Raw genomic sequence first — 19,491 nt, forward strand, 5'->3', positions numbered from 1 at the left:
GCTCCGACGACCCAGCCTGCCGGTCCCAATGGACGGACAACCCCGGATCCTCTCCACTGATGACCACTGGGTCCCGCCAGGGAGGGGCAGGGCTCAGGAGAAGTGCACAGAAGGATTTGTCCCAAGGAGCCAAGGCCCTGGGCAGCGGGCAGTGGAGAACTTGCCGGTGGGGCCTGGTCTCGTGGGAATGGCATGGCTCCCACGGCCCTCCCTCCCCTCTTGTCCCAACTCTGATCATGTCGGCATGCACACACCCCAATTCCCAGGGCTGACAGACTGCCCATGAAAGACCCTCGGTTCACTGCAATCTAACCGCTCGTATCGTGAAGCTCTCCCTACACAGGGCGCTGCAGACAGAGCCGATCCAAGCCTGGAGGCAGGTGGGGGGGAGGGGGAAGGATGGCGGAGAGAACTCTATGCCAGAAACTTCCAGTGTGGAGGTGTTGGCTCACCTGCCTTCTTCAGGCCTCCCGTGGAGCCTGGGCTTGGCTCTCAGAACCGGTGGAGATGCTTCACAAGCCAAGCGTGGTGGCTCCTGCCTATCATCCCAGCTACTCTGAGGAAGAGCTCCGAAGGACTGCAATTTGAGGCCAGCCTGGGCAAACAGCCAGGGCCCCATCTCGATACAAAAGCTGTGTGTGTCGATGTGTGCCTGTCGTCCAAGCTATAGAAGAAGTGTGAATAGGAGGATTGTGGTCCTGGTCAGCCTGGGCTTATAAAAAATAAGAGGGGATAAAAAAAGCAAGACCCTATTTGAAAAATAATCAAAGCAAAGAGGACTGGAAGCCTGGCTCAGCAGTGGAGGGCCTCTGTGGCCAGTGTCAGACCTTGAGTTCAAACTCCATTATCGCAAAATAAAATCACACCTGAAGGATGCATCCTGCTGAGCCAGGACTTGCCCCGAACACCGCCGGACACAACGCTGGAGACAGTCCCTGCTGTACCCTGGCAGGCAGCCTGGACGCTCTGGGACTCAGTTTCCTCATCTGCAAGGTGGGGTCACCAACATCTGAGTGTCCATGATGGAACACACTCCCAGACGCTGCACTGGGAGCTGGTGTGCCCCGGGAGACAGGTGTGGGCCAGCCGCCCACCCACGAGGGGTACCTGACGCCAGTCAGGACCCGCCGAGCGCCCGCAGAGGCCTCCCTGAGAAGTTCCCTGCACAGAGGCCACAGGTGCTGGGCCATGTCTGCCCTCGGACTCCCTCAGGGAGGAGATTCCCTCCATGGTGATCAGCACTGTCATGAAGTAATGAGCCAGGGACACCCAGATGGGCGGGAGTGCCGGGGAGGAGGTGGGGGGCAGGCTGGAGGAGGCTCCACCCACCCAGCACCCAGGGATTCGGCACCCAGGCAGACCCAGCACCCAGGGATTTCAGCATTCAGACAGACTTAGCTCTCTGGCATTTCAGAACCCAGGCAGACTCCATGCCCAGGGATTCCAGCACCTAGACAGACCCAACACTTAGGATTTCAGCACCTGGCTAGACCCAGCAACCAGGGATTTCAGCACCTCGGACAGAACCATCACCCAGAGTTTCTCATACACTGGGCAAAAAGCTGGAGCCCAGTGATCTCAGCACCCTGGACAGAGCCAATGAGCAGAGGGGTTCAGCACGCTGGACAGAGCTCGCCTGCTTGGGGTGGGCCCGGGCCAGCTGCACCCCTCTGGTCCCAGCCCACTCCAGCTGTCGTTACCTCCCAGCTGAGCGCTGGGGCTCTGCTGGCCTCAGGCCCCGCCCCCCAGCTCCGTGCTGAGTGCTCCTGACATCCTCCTCCTCACCAGCTTTCCCTGGCTTCTACCGGCCTTCACTCACCACATCCTGCTGTGTGGCTCCTGGACACGGAGCTCCCTGAGAACTCACAAAGCCCAGACTGTGCTTCTAGCACCTTTTCATTGAGAGATCAGAAGGGGAACGGGCAAGGTGGCCCAGTTCACATGTTCAGAAGAGGCAGAGCGTGGATTCCAGCCCGGGCCACGCTGCCCGGCCTGTGCCCTTGACCGAGGCTCCTCTTCATCTCCCAACCCGCGTGCTGCCATCTGCCCGGCCCACGGAGCCGGGGCACAGCAGCCACGGTCCCCTGAAGTGATTTGGAATCTTTTTTTAGCCTGAAATTGAAATCACTGATGCTTCAAATTAGAACCTCACAGTAAACGAGCCAAGACTTGGGATCTGCCATCGCTGACATCACTAAGCAGCCCATGTCCACTCTTGCTGGACCCTGCTGGACCCTGCGTGGTCTCCCCGAGAACCGACTGCTCTCACTCTACATGCGGGACAGAGGAACGATTCTCCCGGGTGGAGAAAGGGATCTGCCACTCACATGCCCAGCGCCGCCCCTCTGAGCAGGGGCTCCTTCCAACCCCTGGAGCAAAGACTAAAGGGATGGACCCCAGTGTTAGAGCCTGGGGACGAGGGGCCAGGGGAGGGCCTCAGGGAACAGAGCCAGGGCCATCCAACCATGGCGACAACCAACAAAACCAGCCAGGACCCCAGGTGAAGAGCCAGGACCATCCAACCACAGCGATGACCAACAAAACCAGCCAGGACCCCAGGTGAAGAGCCAGGGCCATCCAACCATGGCGACAACCATCAAAACCAGCCAGGACCCCAGGTGAAGAGCCAGGGCCATCCAACCATGGCGACAACCATCAAAACCAGCCAGGACCCCAGGTGAAGAGCCAGGGCCATCCAACCATGGCGACAACCAACAAAACCATCCAGGACCCCAGGTGAAGAGCCAGGGCCATCCAACCACAGCGATGACCAACAAAACCAGCCAGGACCCCAGGTGAAGGATCTGACCCTGGTGACCCGCTGGTATTTAGTCTTCCACTACTGAATTAAATACCTACAGAAGTGTGACTGGCGTGGCGAGGTGGGCAGAGCTCTAGATTGGCCACTGGGGACGCGGGCAGGACATGGGATGGCCCCTCGTGCTCTTCTTAAAGGGCAAGCAGATAAACTGTCAGCCATGAAGCGTAGCTGACACCCGGATGGACAGGGCGTTGACCCGGGAATGCCACCGAAGGCCCTGGCCATGGTCCTGGGCAGGCCTCATAGGAGAAGGGAAACTCCAAGATTATGGAAAAGCCAGATCTGCACCAAAACAGCCTGTACAAGGCGTGGATGTCTGGGAGCACAGCTCAAAGCCAGGTGAGGAGGCGGACCTGCTTGTGGCCTCCGGGGCTCGAGAGGAGCAGGTGCCAGTCGGTGCCAGCCGATGCCCCTCACACGCGAAGACGCCGCGCAAGAATGCCCTCCGCAGCAAGCGCTGCCTGGACGCGCCGGACGCCTGGTGGGCGTGTATTGAAACAGTGACAGAAGTCACCATCGCCTGTCACCGTTAGAACTCATTACTGGCTCAGATCAATGATCTGTCCGAGACCAGGCCCCCCCCCCCAGGACGCCGCAGGACAAGATGACAATCAATGACACATGGTGGCTGCGTGTGACCCGGCGGGCCCTGCTGCCCCTCTGTGTTCGTGGTGAAAGCCGGGGGCCCTCGGCTCCTCTTAGGCGATTTGGTCCCCGAACTATGCATTGCCCGCGGGAAGCGGAGCCCCACGCAGCAAGGGGTGACCGACGGCAGCCCACCCCAAAGGCTGATGAGGACCGACCGGTCTTCTTCACTCTCCTGCGGGCATCGCTGACCCGGATGGGGGCTGGAGGGAGGGCCTGCCACCCCCCAGCCAGGATGGGCGTCAGGGCTCTGCGTCCACTCCGCCACGAGCCCCGAGAGCTGGGAGCGGCCTGGGAAGGACCCCGGAGAACGCGCCCCCCCCCCACGCCCTCACTTCAGACCGAGATGACAAAACCCATCCTAGGCATCTGTGTCACAAGTGTCTACTATGAGGGAAAAGTAATTAGCACCGGAGCTGGTTCTCAGGGATGAAGGGTACTGCAACCCCCTTTAATTGCCAGGGAAAACCTATTTAGGGAAATTAACACAAACATGAGATCGGCCACTTCAGGGGTATGAAAGCAATCACTAGAACCACGGGGGCCCGTGTGCGGCCCTGCGTCAGGTTCACAGAGCCCCCAGGAAGACAATCATCGCCCAGGAAAGCCTCCTTCCTCAGGGAACGGGGCCACAGCCTAGAGGCACGGGTGCCATGCCCCTGGGCCAGATAGCTGGCTTCGAGGAAATATTTGTCTATCTACAAAGTGAACAACGGATGCAGATTGACACTGCAGACAGTCCAAGACACAGAGAAAAGGCCGAGGGAAGGAGATTCATGTGACACCATGTTCCTGGGGGTTAACTATGTCCCCTAAGCCTCCCTGTCTGTGCTGTGGTGGGCGCTGGTGCTCACGCCTGTAATCCCTGCTACTCAGGAGGGTAAGGCCTGAGATCCCAACTCAAAGCCAGCCTGGGCTGGGAAGTCTCTGAGATTTGTTTATATTATTGCCAGTCCTGGGCTTGAACTCAAGGCCTGGGCGCTGTCCCTGAGCTGTTTTTCTTCTTGTCCTCAAGGCTAGCACTCTACCACTGAGCCACAGCTCCACTTCTGGCTTTTTCTATGGATGTGGTATTGAGGACTAGAACCCAAGGCTTCATGCATGCTTAGGCAAGCACTCTACCACTAAGCTCCCTTCCCAGCCCTGTCTCTGAGATTTTTATTTTCAATTAACCAGCACAAAGTCACAAGTGTAGCTGAGGCTAAAGTGGTAGAGCACCAACCTTGAGGAAAAAAAAAAAAAGCTAAGGTTCAGGGCCCAGGCCCTGAGTTCAAGCTCCAGTACTGGTGCATGCATGGACACACAGGGACACGGACACATGGATACACAGACAGACAGACAGACAGACACACACACACACACACACACACACACACACACACACACACACACACAATCTGTTGCAGGAGCAATTTTAATGCTGATGCTTGCTGCTCGGGAGTCATTCTCCATTTCTCTATTTTATTGCACTGTGGTCTCTGCTTGTTTCTGGAAGGTTCCCTTAGGGTGGAACCCTCCACGTCAGGTCTTCCGGCTCTTGTTGCCTAGTGTCACACCACTTGCCATGGAGTTACGATAATGTATTCTTTCACCTAGCATGAGGTGAGTCCTCACCCCCAACAAGTAGAGTAATTTAAAACAAAGTGCTAATTTGAAAACACAAGTTGGCACGTTACCCCGCGCCGTGTGCAGCACTCGGGCATCTGAGTGTCTGGCTGCTCTCCGGGCCAGGTGTGAGGTGATGGAGTGAGGGAGCCTGGGTCCGGCCCGGCTCGCACGGTAGACGCGGCCTGGCAAGTGATTTGGCCTCTGTGCCTCGGCCTCCTCCTCGTAAGATGGGTGTTGAATGGACGGACAGCACAGCGTGCGGGCACACACGCCCAGCAGCTCCGAGGAAGGGCCTGGGCCTGGTGGGTGTCGCGCTCCACCTGCCCTGCCCCGTGTGGGCCTGTGCTGGGCTGCCCCGCTGGCTATTCCCCCTTCCCTTCCCTGTTCTTTTCCCGCCATCCCTGGGATGAACCCAGGGCCCAGCACCGGACGAGTGTTCTGCTGCCGCCGCAGGCAAGCCTCAAGACACAGGACATCGTAGTTTATCAAAGTAACGCAAGGAACGGCAAACCACACTTCGACCTGGGGAATCTGCAGGAGAAAGAACTTCCTGAGCACAAGAGGGATTCCACTTCTGCTTCTGTTTAGGAGTTCTCATCAGAGTGGCAGCTGGGCTCGGGTCTGAGGACCACCGCCGCCCACCTGCGTCATGAAGGCCTGGGGCAGCTGATGGCCAGCTCTGTCTCACAGGCCGAGGCCAGTGGTGAGCCCAGCGGAGCGACAGCCAGCTCCTGGCCAGCGCTCACTCTGGAGCTGCCCACAGAGCATGGCAGATTCAGAAATGACCTCTGACCTGCCCAGCCCCATCTCCACGGCCTGACCAGGACCGCGTGGCCAGACATGGGAGAAGCCCTCAGCAGCAGGCCGACCCTGGAGTTGCTTCTGCCTTGGATTGCCTCCATTTCCCCTCCTGACCAGCTCCTGGAGCCGCGCCTCCTCCTCTCCCCCCCTAGATGGGGGGGAGGGCCTTCCTGTGCCTGGTGGGCGGGGACTCACGTGTATGCAAAGCGGAACAGACAGGAAGGCTATCCCTGCTCCAGTGGCCCCGCCAGTGCCCCTCACGACCCCGCCCCCCAGCCGCTGCCTCTCCAATGGGGAAGCTCCACCTGACCCAACCCAACATCACAGAGGGAAGGAATATGAAAATAAAAGAGAAGCCAGCCTCCAACAACACGACCCACAGGGCTGCGCTCAGCACGCTCAGATGCTGGTCATCTCTTCTCAGCTGAGTAGCACTACCGCCATTCACACCGCGCGCGCACGCTACTTGTTGTATGTCAGTAAGCTCTCGGGAGGATGTGCCCCAGACCCTTTGCAAACGCAGTGATGTTTTACAGGAGGGACTTGAACCCATGGACTTCCACATCCTGGGACCGATCCCCTGTGGGGGGGAGGTGGATGGTGGCCTGTGGGCCCAGAGCCCCGATGGCCAGTGTCCCTCACCCACAGGGCCCAGGAGCCCAGCTAGCCCCTGCCCCCACACCGCCAGCACCCCCTCCAATCTCTCGCCAATCTGAAGACACATCTGCAGGAAACTTCACTCAAAGCTCTGGACTGTGGTCGGGGAAGGTGTGGTCCACAGAACAAACTTCCACCCTAGAAAAATCCGACCGGAAGCCTGTGTGGTAGGACGGGCACCATCTTCCGGACACCGGGACAACAACAGAGATGGAAAACCAAAGTTGTAAAGATGGCGCTGGGAGCCAGTGGCTCACATCTGTCATCCCAGCTACTCAGAAGGCCGAGATCTGAAGACCACGGTTCAAAGCCATCCCAGGCAGGAAAGTCCGTGAGACTTATCTCTAATGAACCACCAGAAAACAGGAAGTGGTGCTGTGTCTCTAGTGGTAGAGCACTTGCCCTGAGCTGAAGAGCTGAGGGACAGCGCCCAGACCCAGAGTTCAAGCCCCATGACCACCACCACCAACAACAAAAAGACACTGATGTCCATGATGACTTTTACAGCCAATGTTCACTTCTGCCAATGTTCACCTGGCCCAAAGGAGCAAGCGGCAGCGTGTGCCCTGGGAGGACACAGGCTGACAGCTTCCCAGGGTCTTTCACACAGTAGAGAGGAAGGCTGGCCACGAGGCACAGGGGTGGGGCGGGGCCACACGCTGGCTCTCGAGTGGCTTTCCCCACAGAGACCGCACCTCACGGGGAGCTCGAAACCACACAGACTCTGACTAGGCCCGGGCACATGAAGACTCACTGGGGGACACGTGAGATGCTTCAAGTGATCCTTCATGGTTGCCACGGTTCATTGACAATGCAGTTAGGCCAGAAATGATTTTAATATTCCAGCGGCAAAACTCAGTTGCTAGGAAAACAACTCAACAGGGATTCTCAGTCTTCGATCCAAGCACCGAGTGGAGAATTTCTAAGTCCCCAGAGGCAGCTGGGAGGTGGACGGGAGCAGCCGGGTCCCCCAGGAGTCCGTCTGTCTGTCCGGGTGGACCTGCTCCCTGTCAGCACACAGCCCAGTAGGACGGCTGCTCCGGAGGGCGTGGCCCTCTCTCGGCCACGGGCAGCTCCGTGTCACCACCGTCTAATGCATCTTGGGGCCACTGCTGGACTGCAGAGGTCCCCCAAATAAAATACCTGCGCCCTGAAGGTAAGCACTTCTGTACACCAGTGGTTAAAGGAGGGAACTCTGATGTTTTACGTTTTCTTGAGGATTTAGTGGGACAGGAGAGTGTGGCTCCTCCACCAGCCCAGCCCAGATGAGGGCACCGACATCTACCAGCCCCGTGCCAGGGGAGCATGGACCCCACTGGGCATGGTGCCTCGGTGGTCCGCATTAGTTTCATTGAACCGTTTTACCCGAAAACAACTCAATATGCCCAACACCAGGGGAGGAGAGAGATTTTAACATCCACCGCTGTCATTTATTATTGAAGACCAAGAGCCAGCACCAACCTGCTTCTACCTAGTGGACCTCCTTCCCTGTCATCCATAGGCCTCCCATTCAGGCCGTGTCCCGTCAGTCTGTCTGTCTGTCTGTCTGCCTGCCTGCCTGCCTGCCTGCCTGCCTGCCTCTCTCTCTCTCTCTCTCTCTCTCTCACACACACACACACACACACACACACACACACACACACACACACACACACACAAAAATCACAATCGCATCCTACTGGAGATGATTCACACCCCACCTCTACATTTGCATGAGGGTTACAAACCCAGTTCACCGGCAGCCGGCGGAGCTGCAGGGGGGCGCCCCCACCCCCTGCTCTGCCACTCCAGGTCTGCACCCCACAGTTCCAACAGACAACAACTCCAAGTCGCTCCGGGCTCACCCAACCCAGGCTTCACCTTGGTCAAGAATCACCTCAATGCATCTTCCAGCAAACAGTAGGAGACACAGTGAGACCACCGCCTCCCCTTGCCCGGCTCACTCTCCCCCACATTGGGGAGGGGGGCTCCCCTTGCATGTCCGTCATCCTTACAAATCCGGGGAGATGCCCCTGGAATCCCAAACCAGGCCCCAGCTGAAGGATCACTGGGCACCATGGGCAGAAATGGCTTCCAGGTCCAGCTCTGCAAGGTCAGATGCGGTCCCCTCCTTTACTGCCCGGACACACGTCGGGGTAGGTGCAGGGGGTGGGGCCCCCGCAGGACCCCCTCCCCGCTGCCTCCGCCTGAGACACAGGGCGGCTCGGGATCTTTTCCCATCTCCAGCACACTCCTGCCTTCTTCCGATTTCCAGAGGGTCACACGTGCCTTCGCCCCGCGAGACCAGAACAACCCTGAACCTGCCGGATGGCGAACCGCCAGATGTGCCACGGAAGTGGAACCCCTCGCACGCGTGGTGGCCGTGGCATCCACAGCACCCGGGGGATTCTGCACGTGAGACATAAGCAGCAGCCACTTTTCAAAGTCACTGCTCTGCCCTCTCCTGCCCAAGATCCACCGTCTCCTGAGCCCGTCGCCCATCCAGCTACCGCAGACCCGCCGGCTCGCGGCCACCAGCTGCGGCCCTATGTCAGCAGTCCCTCCCTCTCGCTCTTGGGGCGCAGGGACAGGAAATGACCCCTGGTGTCAAGGCAAACACATCCACAGATCCCTCTCCCCCCAACCAGCCCGCCAGCCGAGCCACGTCTCTTTCGACCCTTCTACTTTGGGACGGACGGCCAAGTTCCATGCACATCTTCTCCTTCCTAAGACTTACAGCCAGAGGCTCACAGACACTCCGAAACACCAGGGCCACGGGCAGCCACAGGGGCGGAGACACCCAGAGTCCCTCCGACACCCCTAAACCTGTGGCGTGGCCACCACAACCGCGCCTTCCAAGCCGCGCGTCCGCGCTCTCCCCGGGCAGGATGACCAGGAACACGCGTGTCCTACCTCGATCAGGAAGTCCCCAGTCCTCAGTCCGGCTTGCCACGCCACCCCGCCCTCATCCACGGACTCCAGGTACTGCAGTGCCGGGAAGGCCGGCGTCGGCGTGAACTCCTCGATAGGGGTGTCGGCTGGGGAGACAAGGAGACAGGGGTGTTTTCCAGGTTGGCTGTCCCCCCCCTCACCCCACACAGGGGTGTTTTCCAGGTTGGCTGTCCCCCTCACCCCACACAGGGGTGTTTTCCAGGTTGGCTGTCCCCCTCACCCCACACAGGGGTGTTTTCCAGGTTGGCTGTCCCCCCTCACCCCACACAGGGGTGTTTTCCAGGCTGGCTGTCCCCCCTCACCCCACAGGACCCCGGAGGAGGAGCCCCACACCTCCTGCTGGAGGCGGTGGTCCCGCTGGCTCTCCCTGAGCCGTGCGCCAGCCGTGCGCAGAGCCTCCCACCCCATGCCCCTCGGCCTCCCCGCCCAACCCCAGGACAATGTGCTCTGTGGAACAGGTCTGCACGCCTGTCATTTTCTTTAAAAGCATCGGTGACTAAACATTTTTTCAGTTCTAAAAATGGAAAAGTTCCTGCTCATACCACAGGGAGCTGGAGAAACTCCATGCGGAGCCGCGGCCCAGGAGACTGGACCGGGAACATGGCTGGAGCAGAAGGCTGACCTGGTGGGTGGCCGCGCGTCTGGGGTCTGCCCTGAGCTCTGGCTGTGTGTGGGGTGGAGGGGGGTTGGGGGGGGACCGGCTTCCTGCGACCACACGCTCCGGGCCCAGCCTGAAGGGGGTGGGGGCTGGACTTCCGCTCCCCGGCAGAGCCAGGCTCGGTTCCAGGCCCACATGGCTTCAAGTACAACTCTAGGGCAAGGTGGGACTTCCTGGCAGTCGTGAGCACCGGGGGTGGGTGGGAGAGGCAAAGATGCCCAGGTGGGGAGGGAGAGCCGGGCACACAGGCAGACGTAGGCACGTCCTGGGGGGGCCGAGCTCCCCTCTCCCTCTGGGCAGATCGCTCTGGACGGCCGGGGCTCGGGCAGGCAGGAGGCCATCTCATAGCAAGGGCAGGGCCCCGACGCAGCCCAGCAGCTCTGAGGTGGGACTTCCACATGGCCGGTCAGCGCCCACGGGGCAGTGTCTCCCTCTCACGGGGGCGATGCCATTTTGTTTTCATCGGCCAGGGAAGCCCCCGGCCCCACCACCCGGACCCCAGAGCCCCCATCGCGCAGCCCACTGGGTGTGTGCCACTGGCTCGGCACACCTCTGCAAAGTCACCTTATAGAGAGCCACATGGGCGCTGGCCTCCCTGGGCTGAAGCCCCCCTCCCAGAGTGGGGCACCCCCAACTCCAGGCTGGCGATGCTGGTGTCTGCGCTCTGAAGGCAGCCACAATGTGGTCAGACTAAAGCGTAAGACATGGACGGATTAACTCCATGATTAAAAGAAGTGGGGGGAGAAAGAGCAAGAGAGAGAGGGGGCAGAGAGAAGAGAGTATGAGCCTGTTCTGGGCAATATTGTGAATCGAAAATTAAGAAAATATGCTGAAAGGAAGCCCCAGTGCTTCCTGAGAAAGGCAGGATGCGAGAGATCGCGGTTGTCTAGCAACCAAGTGGCCCCAGGAAAATGCCGCTTCACGTTTATCTCCAAGCTGGGAACATGCTTCATACAGGCACACAGGATCAGGGGCACACGCGGGCACACGCGGGCACACACGGGCACACACACACACACACACGCGCGTGCGGGCGCCCGGCCGCGCTTACCTTTCGCCCCCCGGAGCACAAACCCGAAGCCCTCATTGTCTTTCTTCTGCAGGACCACCGTCTTCTCCTCGATGATGCAGTCACTGTAGGGAGAATTCCGGGGATAACGACCATTATTGTAACCCGTCATCATTACGGCGGCTGCTCCTCCACCGGGGAGGTTCATCCTCATAGCCAATTAATCACGCCGCTCGCCGGATCCCGGCAGCATGGAGGAGCCTGGGTGGCAGGGAGAGGTGCGGGAGGAGCTGGGGTGGGGGTGGGGGGCTAGCAGGATGGGGGAGCGGGGCACAATGGGATGTGGAGGGGGGGAGCCAGCCGGGGGAAGGACCCGCGCATGCTGGAGGGCCTGCGGGCGGGCGGGCCGCTCAGGGCGCCCGGGGGCCGGCCAGGGCAACGCCGCCCAGCTCCAAGAAGAAAGTAAGTAGCCCCGGTGGCGGCGGCGGCCGCAGCAGCGGCGGCGGGGTGGCGACGGAGCTGCCCCGGCCCGCCTCGGCCAGACGCATCTTCCAGGGACGCAAATGGAATCAGCCAGAGGAGAACCGAGGCGGTGGAAGCTTTGTTTTCCTCTTGGAGGGATGGAAAAAGAAGACCAGCTCCCTCCGCTGCTGCTCCGTGCACGCAGGAGCTGCCGGCAGGCAGGCGGGCGGGCGCGGGGATGCAGGACCGGTGTGCAGTTCCGCGCCCCCTCCTCCGCGCCAGGGAGCGTGGGGCCCCCACAGTCATCTGACGAGCCCACAGAGCGCCCGGCGCGGCCCGGGCGTCATCCTGTGCTGCCGATCGGCAGGCTGGGTGAGCGGGCGGGCGGCGGGCGGGAGGGGGGCGGCCCGGCCGCGGCAGGGGGACCTGGGGGACTGGGGGGAGGGGGAGCGCCACCTCCCACGACACTTCGGCCACATCGGAGCCATCTGATGGCTCGTTGGGGGGGACAAGGATGGTGTGTGTCCCCCCTTACCCTGCAACACGGTCTCCTGGCCCCTTGTTTTCCCCTTTAAAGGAAAGAAATCTGAAACCCCCACTTCACTGCCACCTGCCAAAGTCTCATCTCCTACTAGTGTGCGGCCCCTCTGCCAATCACCCCTCCCCCCCAACCCCCGCCTAAGCACATGGGGCCCGGCTGGAGGAATAGGTGCAGAACATGGCCCCGGAGACAAGGCCAGCTCTCATCCTGCCCCAGGCCTCTGGGTGGCCACTGAAGGGGCAGGAGGAGGCTGGAGGCTGCCTGCCTCCCACCGGGAATCAGAGGCTGCAGGGATGGAGCCGGAAGGGGAGGCAGCAGGGAAGGAGGAACAGGGGGAGGCTTCAGTTTTCCCCAGTGCCTCTCCCAGCATGGAGCCACCGGAGGTGCGAGACACCAGGACCAGAAGAAGCACCCGGAGCCCTGCGGAGCCCGGAGCCCTGCGGCCTCTGGCCCAGAGGGGGAGGGGGAGGCAGCAAGTCCAGGATGAGAGGGCCCTGCACAGGGCAGGAGCAGACGGGCGCCGCAGAGACGGCCCCCAGCAGGGACAGCGCAGGGTCCCGGGAGGGAACGCGCCGGTGACCGCCAGCCAGGGCCGGCCAGCGGGGCGTCACGAGGCGTCACATCCATCCTGGGGGTCTGGGCAGGCGGAGGGGAGGCTGGGCGTCCCGAGCAACACCACCACGCACAGGCCATGCGGGTGAGCCCTCCCCCACGCCCTCCCCCACGGCCCAGGATGCAGTCCCCCCCCCCACCAGCCAGCAGTGAGGACAGACCGCAGCCTCCCGGGGCTGAGTGGTTTGGCGGTGTGGTTGAGAGGGAAAGTCCTCGGGGGCTGTTAGTGACCAAGCCGGCCAGGCGGGCAGCCAGGACGGGGCGGGAGACAGGAGCGGGGCGGGCCGGGGCTTCGGGCCCTTCTCTAGGCCCATGCAGCCTGGCACCACTGTGCCCTCCCTGGCCCTGTGGCCCCTGTGGGCCAGGCTTCCCAGGCCTCCCTGGCCCTGTGGCCCCCGTGGGCCAGGCTTCCCAGGCCTCTATGGTGGACGCGGACGGCCCCATCACCACAAGGCAGGGCTTCGGTCAGCCACCTTGAGACTCTTCCTCTGAGTAGCTGCCCACCTGAAGGGGCCTGAGCCTGCTGTCCTCCTCTGGGGGACCGGTGGGGGGTGACACCCAATTCTGCCCGCCTTGGGGTCAGCCCATCGTGTGCTCCCGAAGCCGGTCCCTCCCCCCCGAACCTGACGGCGTGGACCCTGCGTCCCCACTGAACCCGGCCATCTCCTGCCAGCGAGGGCCCCGCACGGGTGACAGCAGGAGCAGGGGGGCACCTGACCACACCGGTCTGGGGACCCAACTGAACTTGGTTCAAAGCCCAGTCTTGAAGGTCGCTGTGACCTTCTGAGCTCAGAGTCCACAGAGCACAAGGAGAACCCCAGAGGCCCCTGCCCCCTGGTCCTGCCTGCCCACCTGGCCCGCCCCCTGTCTCCCCTACCCTCCCCACCTCTGATGAGGTGAAGAACTGGTCTGAATCGACACCCTCTCCACCTGCCATGCTGCTTCCGTCTGAGGTCCAGACACATCCTGGGTGCCTGGATGGAGGCCTACCTGGGAAGCTGAGGGGGAGAGCCCAGCCCAGCCTGGTCAGTGCTGGGATGGGAACTGACCCTCGTCACCGCCGCCCGCTCCGTGGCCAGTGGTCAGACGGCCCCTGCTGTTCCTATGTGAACAGGGCACCCGGCTCTTCAGCCTGCTACACGGCGGAACGGCCTTCGGGTGCCCGGACCGGAGTTATTGCTCACTTTATGCTCAGATGGGCTGTGTGCTGGGAGCCTGGTTCAGGCATTTACCAGCTCGGCCTCTCAGAGGCTCAGGTCCCCTGCAAAGAGGGGTGAGGACCACCGAGAGGCGACTGGAGCAGCAGGAGGCAGCGGCCCCCCGACTTACAACCACTCCAAATTCCAGCATACCAACTGCACCCCTCAGAGGTCACACAGCAGAGAGAGCTAGGCAGGATCCGATGGGGCCGGGCGGGGTCGAGCGTGGGGACAGCCCAGGGCAGGCTAGAGAACAGCACCAAGGGAGGCTACTGCTTGCAGAGCAGACAGGGAGGCGGGTGGCCGGAGGCAGGGAGGCCAGAGGCAAGGAGGAGGGAGGTGGGAGGCCCAAGGGAGGGAGGCGGGAGGCCGGAGGCAGGGATGTGGGAGGCAGGGAGGCAGAAGGCAGGGAGGCCCAAGGCAGGGAGGCAGGAGGCAGGGAGGTGGGAGGAGGGAGGCCCAAGGCAGGGAGGCCTGAGGCAGGGAGGCCAGAGTCAGGGAGGCCCAAGGCAGGGAGGTGGGAGGCAGGGAGGCAGAGACTCAGACACTGGGACTCCTGCCGCTCACAGGAAGCAGCTGGAGACTCAACTCAAAGCCAGGCCCAGAAGACCCCCAAGGCCAGGCCCCAGTGTGGTTCTCTCTGAAGCACCCCACCCCTGTAGAATCGGACTGCGAAACCCCACATCCCGGCCTCCCAAGGGAGCTTTCCTGGACGCGGTCGCTCCCAGTGGCTCTGCTCTCCTACTGGCGGAGCAGAGGACAGCCAGGCCGCTGGGAGCCGCGGCGTGGAGGCGTGGCCTCTGCCGCAGCCCTGGGCGGTGCTGCCACCTGCCACCTGCCACCGGCGGCCTGCCTGGTGGGACCAGCGTGGCCACCTCAGACGAGGCCCAGACACACCATGATCTGGCTTCACTGCCAAGGCTCCCATGTACACCCCGCATAACTGGGGGGCCCTGCCCAGCCTCTGAACTGCCCCCTCCCCGCCCCTCCCTGGCCCGTCCTCCCCCCTCCCTGTCCTCCCCCCTCCCCGCCCCTCCCTGGCCCCTGTCCTCCCCCTTCCCTGCCCCTCCCTGGCCCCTGTCCTCCCCACTCCCTGTCCTCCCCACTCCCTGCCCTTCCCTGGCCCGTCCTCCCCCCTCCCTGCCCCTCCCTGGCCCCTGTCCTCCCCCCTCCCTGCCCCTCCCTGGCCCATCCTCCCCCCTCCCTGCCCAGCCCCTTCCTTGCTGCCTCCACATCTGGCAAGGACCGTGGATGCCGGAGCAGGCTTGGGACAAACACCACGTCCCATGGGAGTTCCCCACGAGGCACAGCATCTCGGGCTTGTGGACAGAACAGAGCAAGACCCCAGCGCAGGGTCTCAGGTCTCCTGTGCCTGCGTCTGCCCGCGGGGTGGGGGGGGGGTGGGGACAGGAACCGAGCACAGCGGGGCGGGCCCTGCGGACAGCACTGCACACAGCCCGGGCCTGCGCTGTCACGGCCGCGCCGGCCCTGTGCCAACTTTTTTTTTTTGCTATGAACTTTTCCTAGTTCATGCAAGGCTGGGTCAAGGCCTGGCTCCCACACACCAACGCGGCCATCTACACGGGAGACACACGGAGCCCGGGATGCACAGCCCTGGGCCCCAAGGCTCCTGGGAGCCACGGGACAGAGCACTGCGGTGCCCACGCTTTTCCCACCCACCGTCCACTTCCTGCCCCGGCGAGCAGCTGATTTAGCCACCTGCGGGCAGTGAGCAAGCTGACCGGGCCTCGCCATGTCAGGTGACCACACATCACGTGGCGTTAGAGCGGCCGCGGCTCAGTTCCATGCGCCAACAGGGAAGGAAGGCTGCCTCTTCCTGGTTTGGGACTTGGTAGTGCCAGGCTGACAGATGGCGGCCAAGCCCCGCCAGCCCCCAACCGTGTCCTTGATTCTACTGGGGGAGGGGGCAGGCACAGACTGGGAGCCCCAGGCGGCTGGGCCTGGGGTGAGGAGACGAGGCGGGCCGCATCAAGCAGTGAAGCTCTGAGCAGGGGGCTGGTGTGGCCCCGGCGGGCAGCCCTGCCAAATCAGCCCCCTCGGCTCCCTCTGGATCCCTGGGCCATTCAAGCCACGGTGCAAGTTAACATTGGTGCTCCCGTGGGTGTCGGATGGACCGGCGGGCTCCGTGCATCTTGCAGGGTGCCAGGTGTGGCCAGCCTGGCCTGATGGGTATCCCCGAACTTCTCAGTGGTTACCTCCCCGGAAACAGACGCCAGCCACTAATGCTTTTTTTTTTTTTTTTCTGGTCATGGGGCTTGAACTCTGCGTCTGGATGCTGTCCCTCAGCTCTTCAGCTCAAGGTGAGCGCTCTACCTTGAGCTACAGCGCCACTGCCAGTTTTCTGGTGGATTTATTAGAGATAGGAGTCTCAGGGTCTTTCCTGCCCGGGCTGGCTTTGAACCGCGATCCTCAGATTTTAGCCTCCTGAGGAGCCAGGATTACAGGCATGAGCCACCAACACCGGGCTCCACTAATGTTCTTGCGATGAGAAACACTGGACTTATGGAGACCCTAAGACCAATTCCTGCATCCCTGTGAGAGCGAATATAACGGAGGGGTTGTGGTGCATGCCTGTAATCCCGGCTACTCAGGAGGCTGGGGTAGGAAGATTGTGAGAGCTAGGCCAGTCCTGACACCATCTCAGAAACACAATAAACACCAGCAGACTGGTCACAGGACGGGCACATGATCCAGGATCAGCCAGGGACCCCCAGCAGCGCCCACCGTGGGTGACTGGCAGACAGCGGATACCCGAGGGGCCCATGGGTCCTCCCTAGATTCTCAAGAGGGAGTGGACCTCGTCTCTTCAGCCTCAGATCCTGGCCTCCACGCTGTGAGTAAACACATTGTTCCAGCTCTAAACCTCCCAGTGTGTGCTAACTTGTTAGAGGCTGTTGGAAAGTCACAGGCTTGCGGGGGACACACTGGTCCCTGCTCCCGGGGACTCTGCACCCCGACCGAGAAGGCATAGTGCCACCAAGGCCACAGCCGCAGGGCTGCATGGAGGAAGGGACGGAAACATCCCAGCCAGCGGTGCCGCAGAGCCGCGAGCTGATGCCCAGAGGCGTGAGTCGCCACACGGCTACTTGTCCACCACTGCGCCCGAGGCCCGGCCTGCGGCAGGAGTCCCAGGCCTGTGTCCGCTCAGGCTCTCCGGTGTTGCCAGGAACAAAAGTGACTGCTGTTTCTTTTTCCTGAGGCTTTCTCCAAGCTCCAGGGATGCTGGGTAGACAGGTAAGGAGCTCTGGCTCTGTCAGTGTGTGATGGGGGCTGGCTCTCTGGGGAGCCTCAGCCCGGGGCCTCGCCCTTGCTGCCCGGGGCTGGAGAGGCAGGCAGCAAGTGTGCTCAGGCTGGACGTGGAAGTCAGCCTGGTCTGTGCAGTGCAGGCCCAAGATCAGGGAACCTCCCTGCTACAGCTGGGGGGGGCGGGGCACTGGCAGAAGAGGGACCCCCGTAGGCCAGCTGAGCCCCTGCAGGGGTGTAGAGGGACACCGAGGGCTGGCGCCACTACCAGCCTCACCCCGGCTGTCTCAAGGCGTCCGGTGAAACCCCCCCAATCATGTTTGCAATCTGCAGCGTGAAATGTGCCAGCTCTGAAACGGAGGGCGGAGCGAGCGTGCGAAGGAAGGAACCTCGCTCGGGGTCAACTCCATTTCTTGCTAAACCTGACCCTCCACATCACCGCATTGGGTGTGAACACCGCTTGCAAGTCAGATTTTCTGTCTGGAAGAATCCTGGGGCAGGCCGGCAGCTAGTGGCCGCTGGAGCTCAAGGACGAAATAACCAAGGCCTTGGCGGAAAACAATGGCACAAAGGGCCGGGCCGCTGGGCATGAGCACCTGGGGCGGGCCAGGAGGGGGGTCCCCGAAAGGAACCCCTGAAAATAGCTCCTCGGAGCTGCAGGGGGCAGAAGCGGCAGCCATGGCTGCTGGGGTGAGCCAGGCGGGCCGCACGGAACTGGGGCACTATTAGAAAGCATCTCGGGACAGCGGATGTCCTAGAAACGTCCAGGCTCTGCCAGTCAGGAAAGAGGAGCCAAGCAGAGCGTGGTCAGCTGGTCCGCCGGGGATGGCCAGCCGCGAGGTGGGGGGTGAACAGGTGTCCGGGTCTGCGGACACGCTGCCAGCCCGGGCAGCCAGCCCAGCCCACGGCCGCAGGGCCGGAGGCAGAGAGGCTGGGAGGACAGCTCATCGGACGGACAGAGGCAGGCAGAGCGTTCCTTGGGCAGCCGCCCCTGGACGGGAGGGGGTCCCCCCATCATTCGCCGCAGAGTCGGGGAGCCTGGCAGCCCTGGGCCGCATCCCCCCCACCCCCACCCCAGCATTCTGCTTCCGGCTTCCTGGCTGGAGGAATTCTGCGGCTGCTCCCTGCCTGCCGTGACTCATGGGGGAAATGGAGCCCAGGGCCGGCGCCACCCTGCGCTTCGCTTGCAGCCAGCCGGGCAGGGCTGTTTCCGGGTGCCTGGCGGTGCAGCCTGCATGTGGTGATGGAGCGGGGAGCAGGCGGCGGGACGGCAGGGACACCCACCCTCTAGGGGAGCCGCACCCCTTCTCCATGGAGACGCGCCCCAGGGGGGCTGTTTCTCACACTGGCGATTATGCAAACACCGGCCCACCGTGTTTGTCACCTGCTCCCCTCCTCCCTGCTCACGGCCCGCACGCAGCGCAAGTTTTTGTCCTAATAGAAACAATCACGCAGGAAGAACTTGATTCCAATTAAATTGTCTCGTTACTTTGTGATACATCTCACACGAGTGTTTCCTAAGTGTTACCTGCCAAGATCGGCTGATGGGAGAGGACGGATGCGGCCGACACGTGTCCCAGCCGCACCGGTGACAAGCCCGCTCCTACCAAGGAATGGGGCCACCTCGAAACTCTCAAACTGGGCCCGACCCAGTGTGGGGGGAGGTCTCAAACCTGCTCAGTGACAGGTGCAGATGCCCCCCCCACCCCCCCCGCTGGTCCCGGATGGCGGGGGGGGGGGGGGGGGGCTTCAAAGGCCCACACAGCATCCAGCGCCCAGTAGGGACTCACCACGCCCTGAGCTCCCCTCCCCCACAGCCAGCATGCTGTGAACTCCCTCCCGCCCCCAGCGCTGACATCCCTTACCTGGAGGTCACAAGATCCTTCCGACAAGCCTCTCCCAGACTCGCTCTTTATCACACAGAGCCTTAAACTAGACCGTGTATCTCCCGATTAAAATTCACCCACACATCCCCGCCAGCTTCGAGAATGCAATCTCCCCCCCAGCATGGATGACCCCCTTCGACGGCCCTCCCACCCCTTTCTCTGGGAGGTCAGCCATGGCCACAGGACCTCTGCACAGCCGGACATCTCTGCCCAGTGCAGCCGGCTTGGGGGCTGGCTGGCTGCTGCTTTACTTTCCTCTCCTCACTTCCAACACTCAAAATTGTGGCCTGTTTTCCTGCCCTGGCCCCTCTCCCTGCTCCCCGCCCCCCCCCGCAGCTCCAGCTCCCCCCACGCTGTTTCTGAGTGAGGACTAGCTGTCCCGGAGGGAGAGGGCAGC

The 19,491-nt window shown here is 62.1% G+C and overlaps 1 protein-coding gene across 3 annotated transcripts in view; it reads right to left on the reverse strand.

The window, feature by feature from the left end:
- Shank2 (SH3 and multiple ankyrin repeat domains 2) overlaps nt 1–19,491 on the reverse strand; it is a 300,166-nt gene that overhangs the window by 95,765 nt on the left and 184,910 nt on the right. For all 3 annotated transcript variants that reach the window (XM_070009648.1, XM_070009647.1, XM_070009650.1), the window contains 2 exons: nt 11,173–11,255; nt 9,425–9,549 (listed from right to left, as the gene is read on the reverse strand). In XM_070009648.1, the coding sequence (XP_069865749.1) occupies nt 9,425–9,549; nt 11,173–11,255 (208 nt within the window). The remainder of the gene's footprint in view (nt 1–9,424; nt 9,550–11,172; nt 11,256–19,491) is intronic.

This window comes from Dipodomys merriami, unplaced genomic scaffold, assembly GCF_024711535.1.
Source record: "Dipodomys merriami isolate MVZ:Mamm:240054 unplaced genomic scaffold, mDipMer1.0.p SCAF_78, whole genome shotgun sequence".
Classification (NCBI taxonomy): Eukaryota; Metazoa; Chordata; class Mammalia; order Rodentia; family Heteromyidae; genus Dipodomys; species Dipodomys merriami.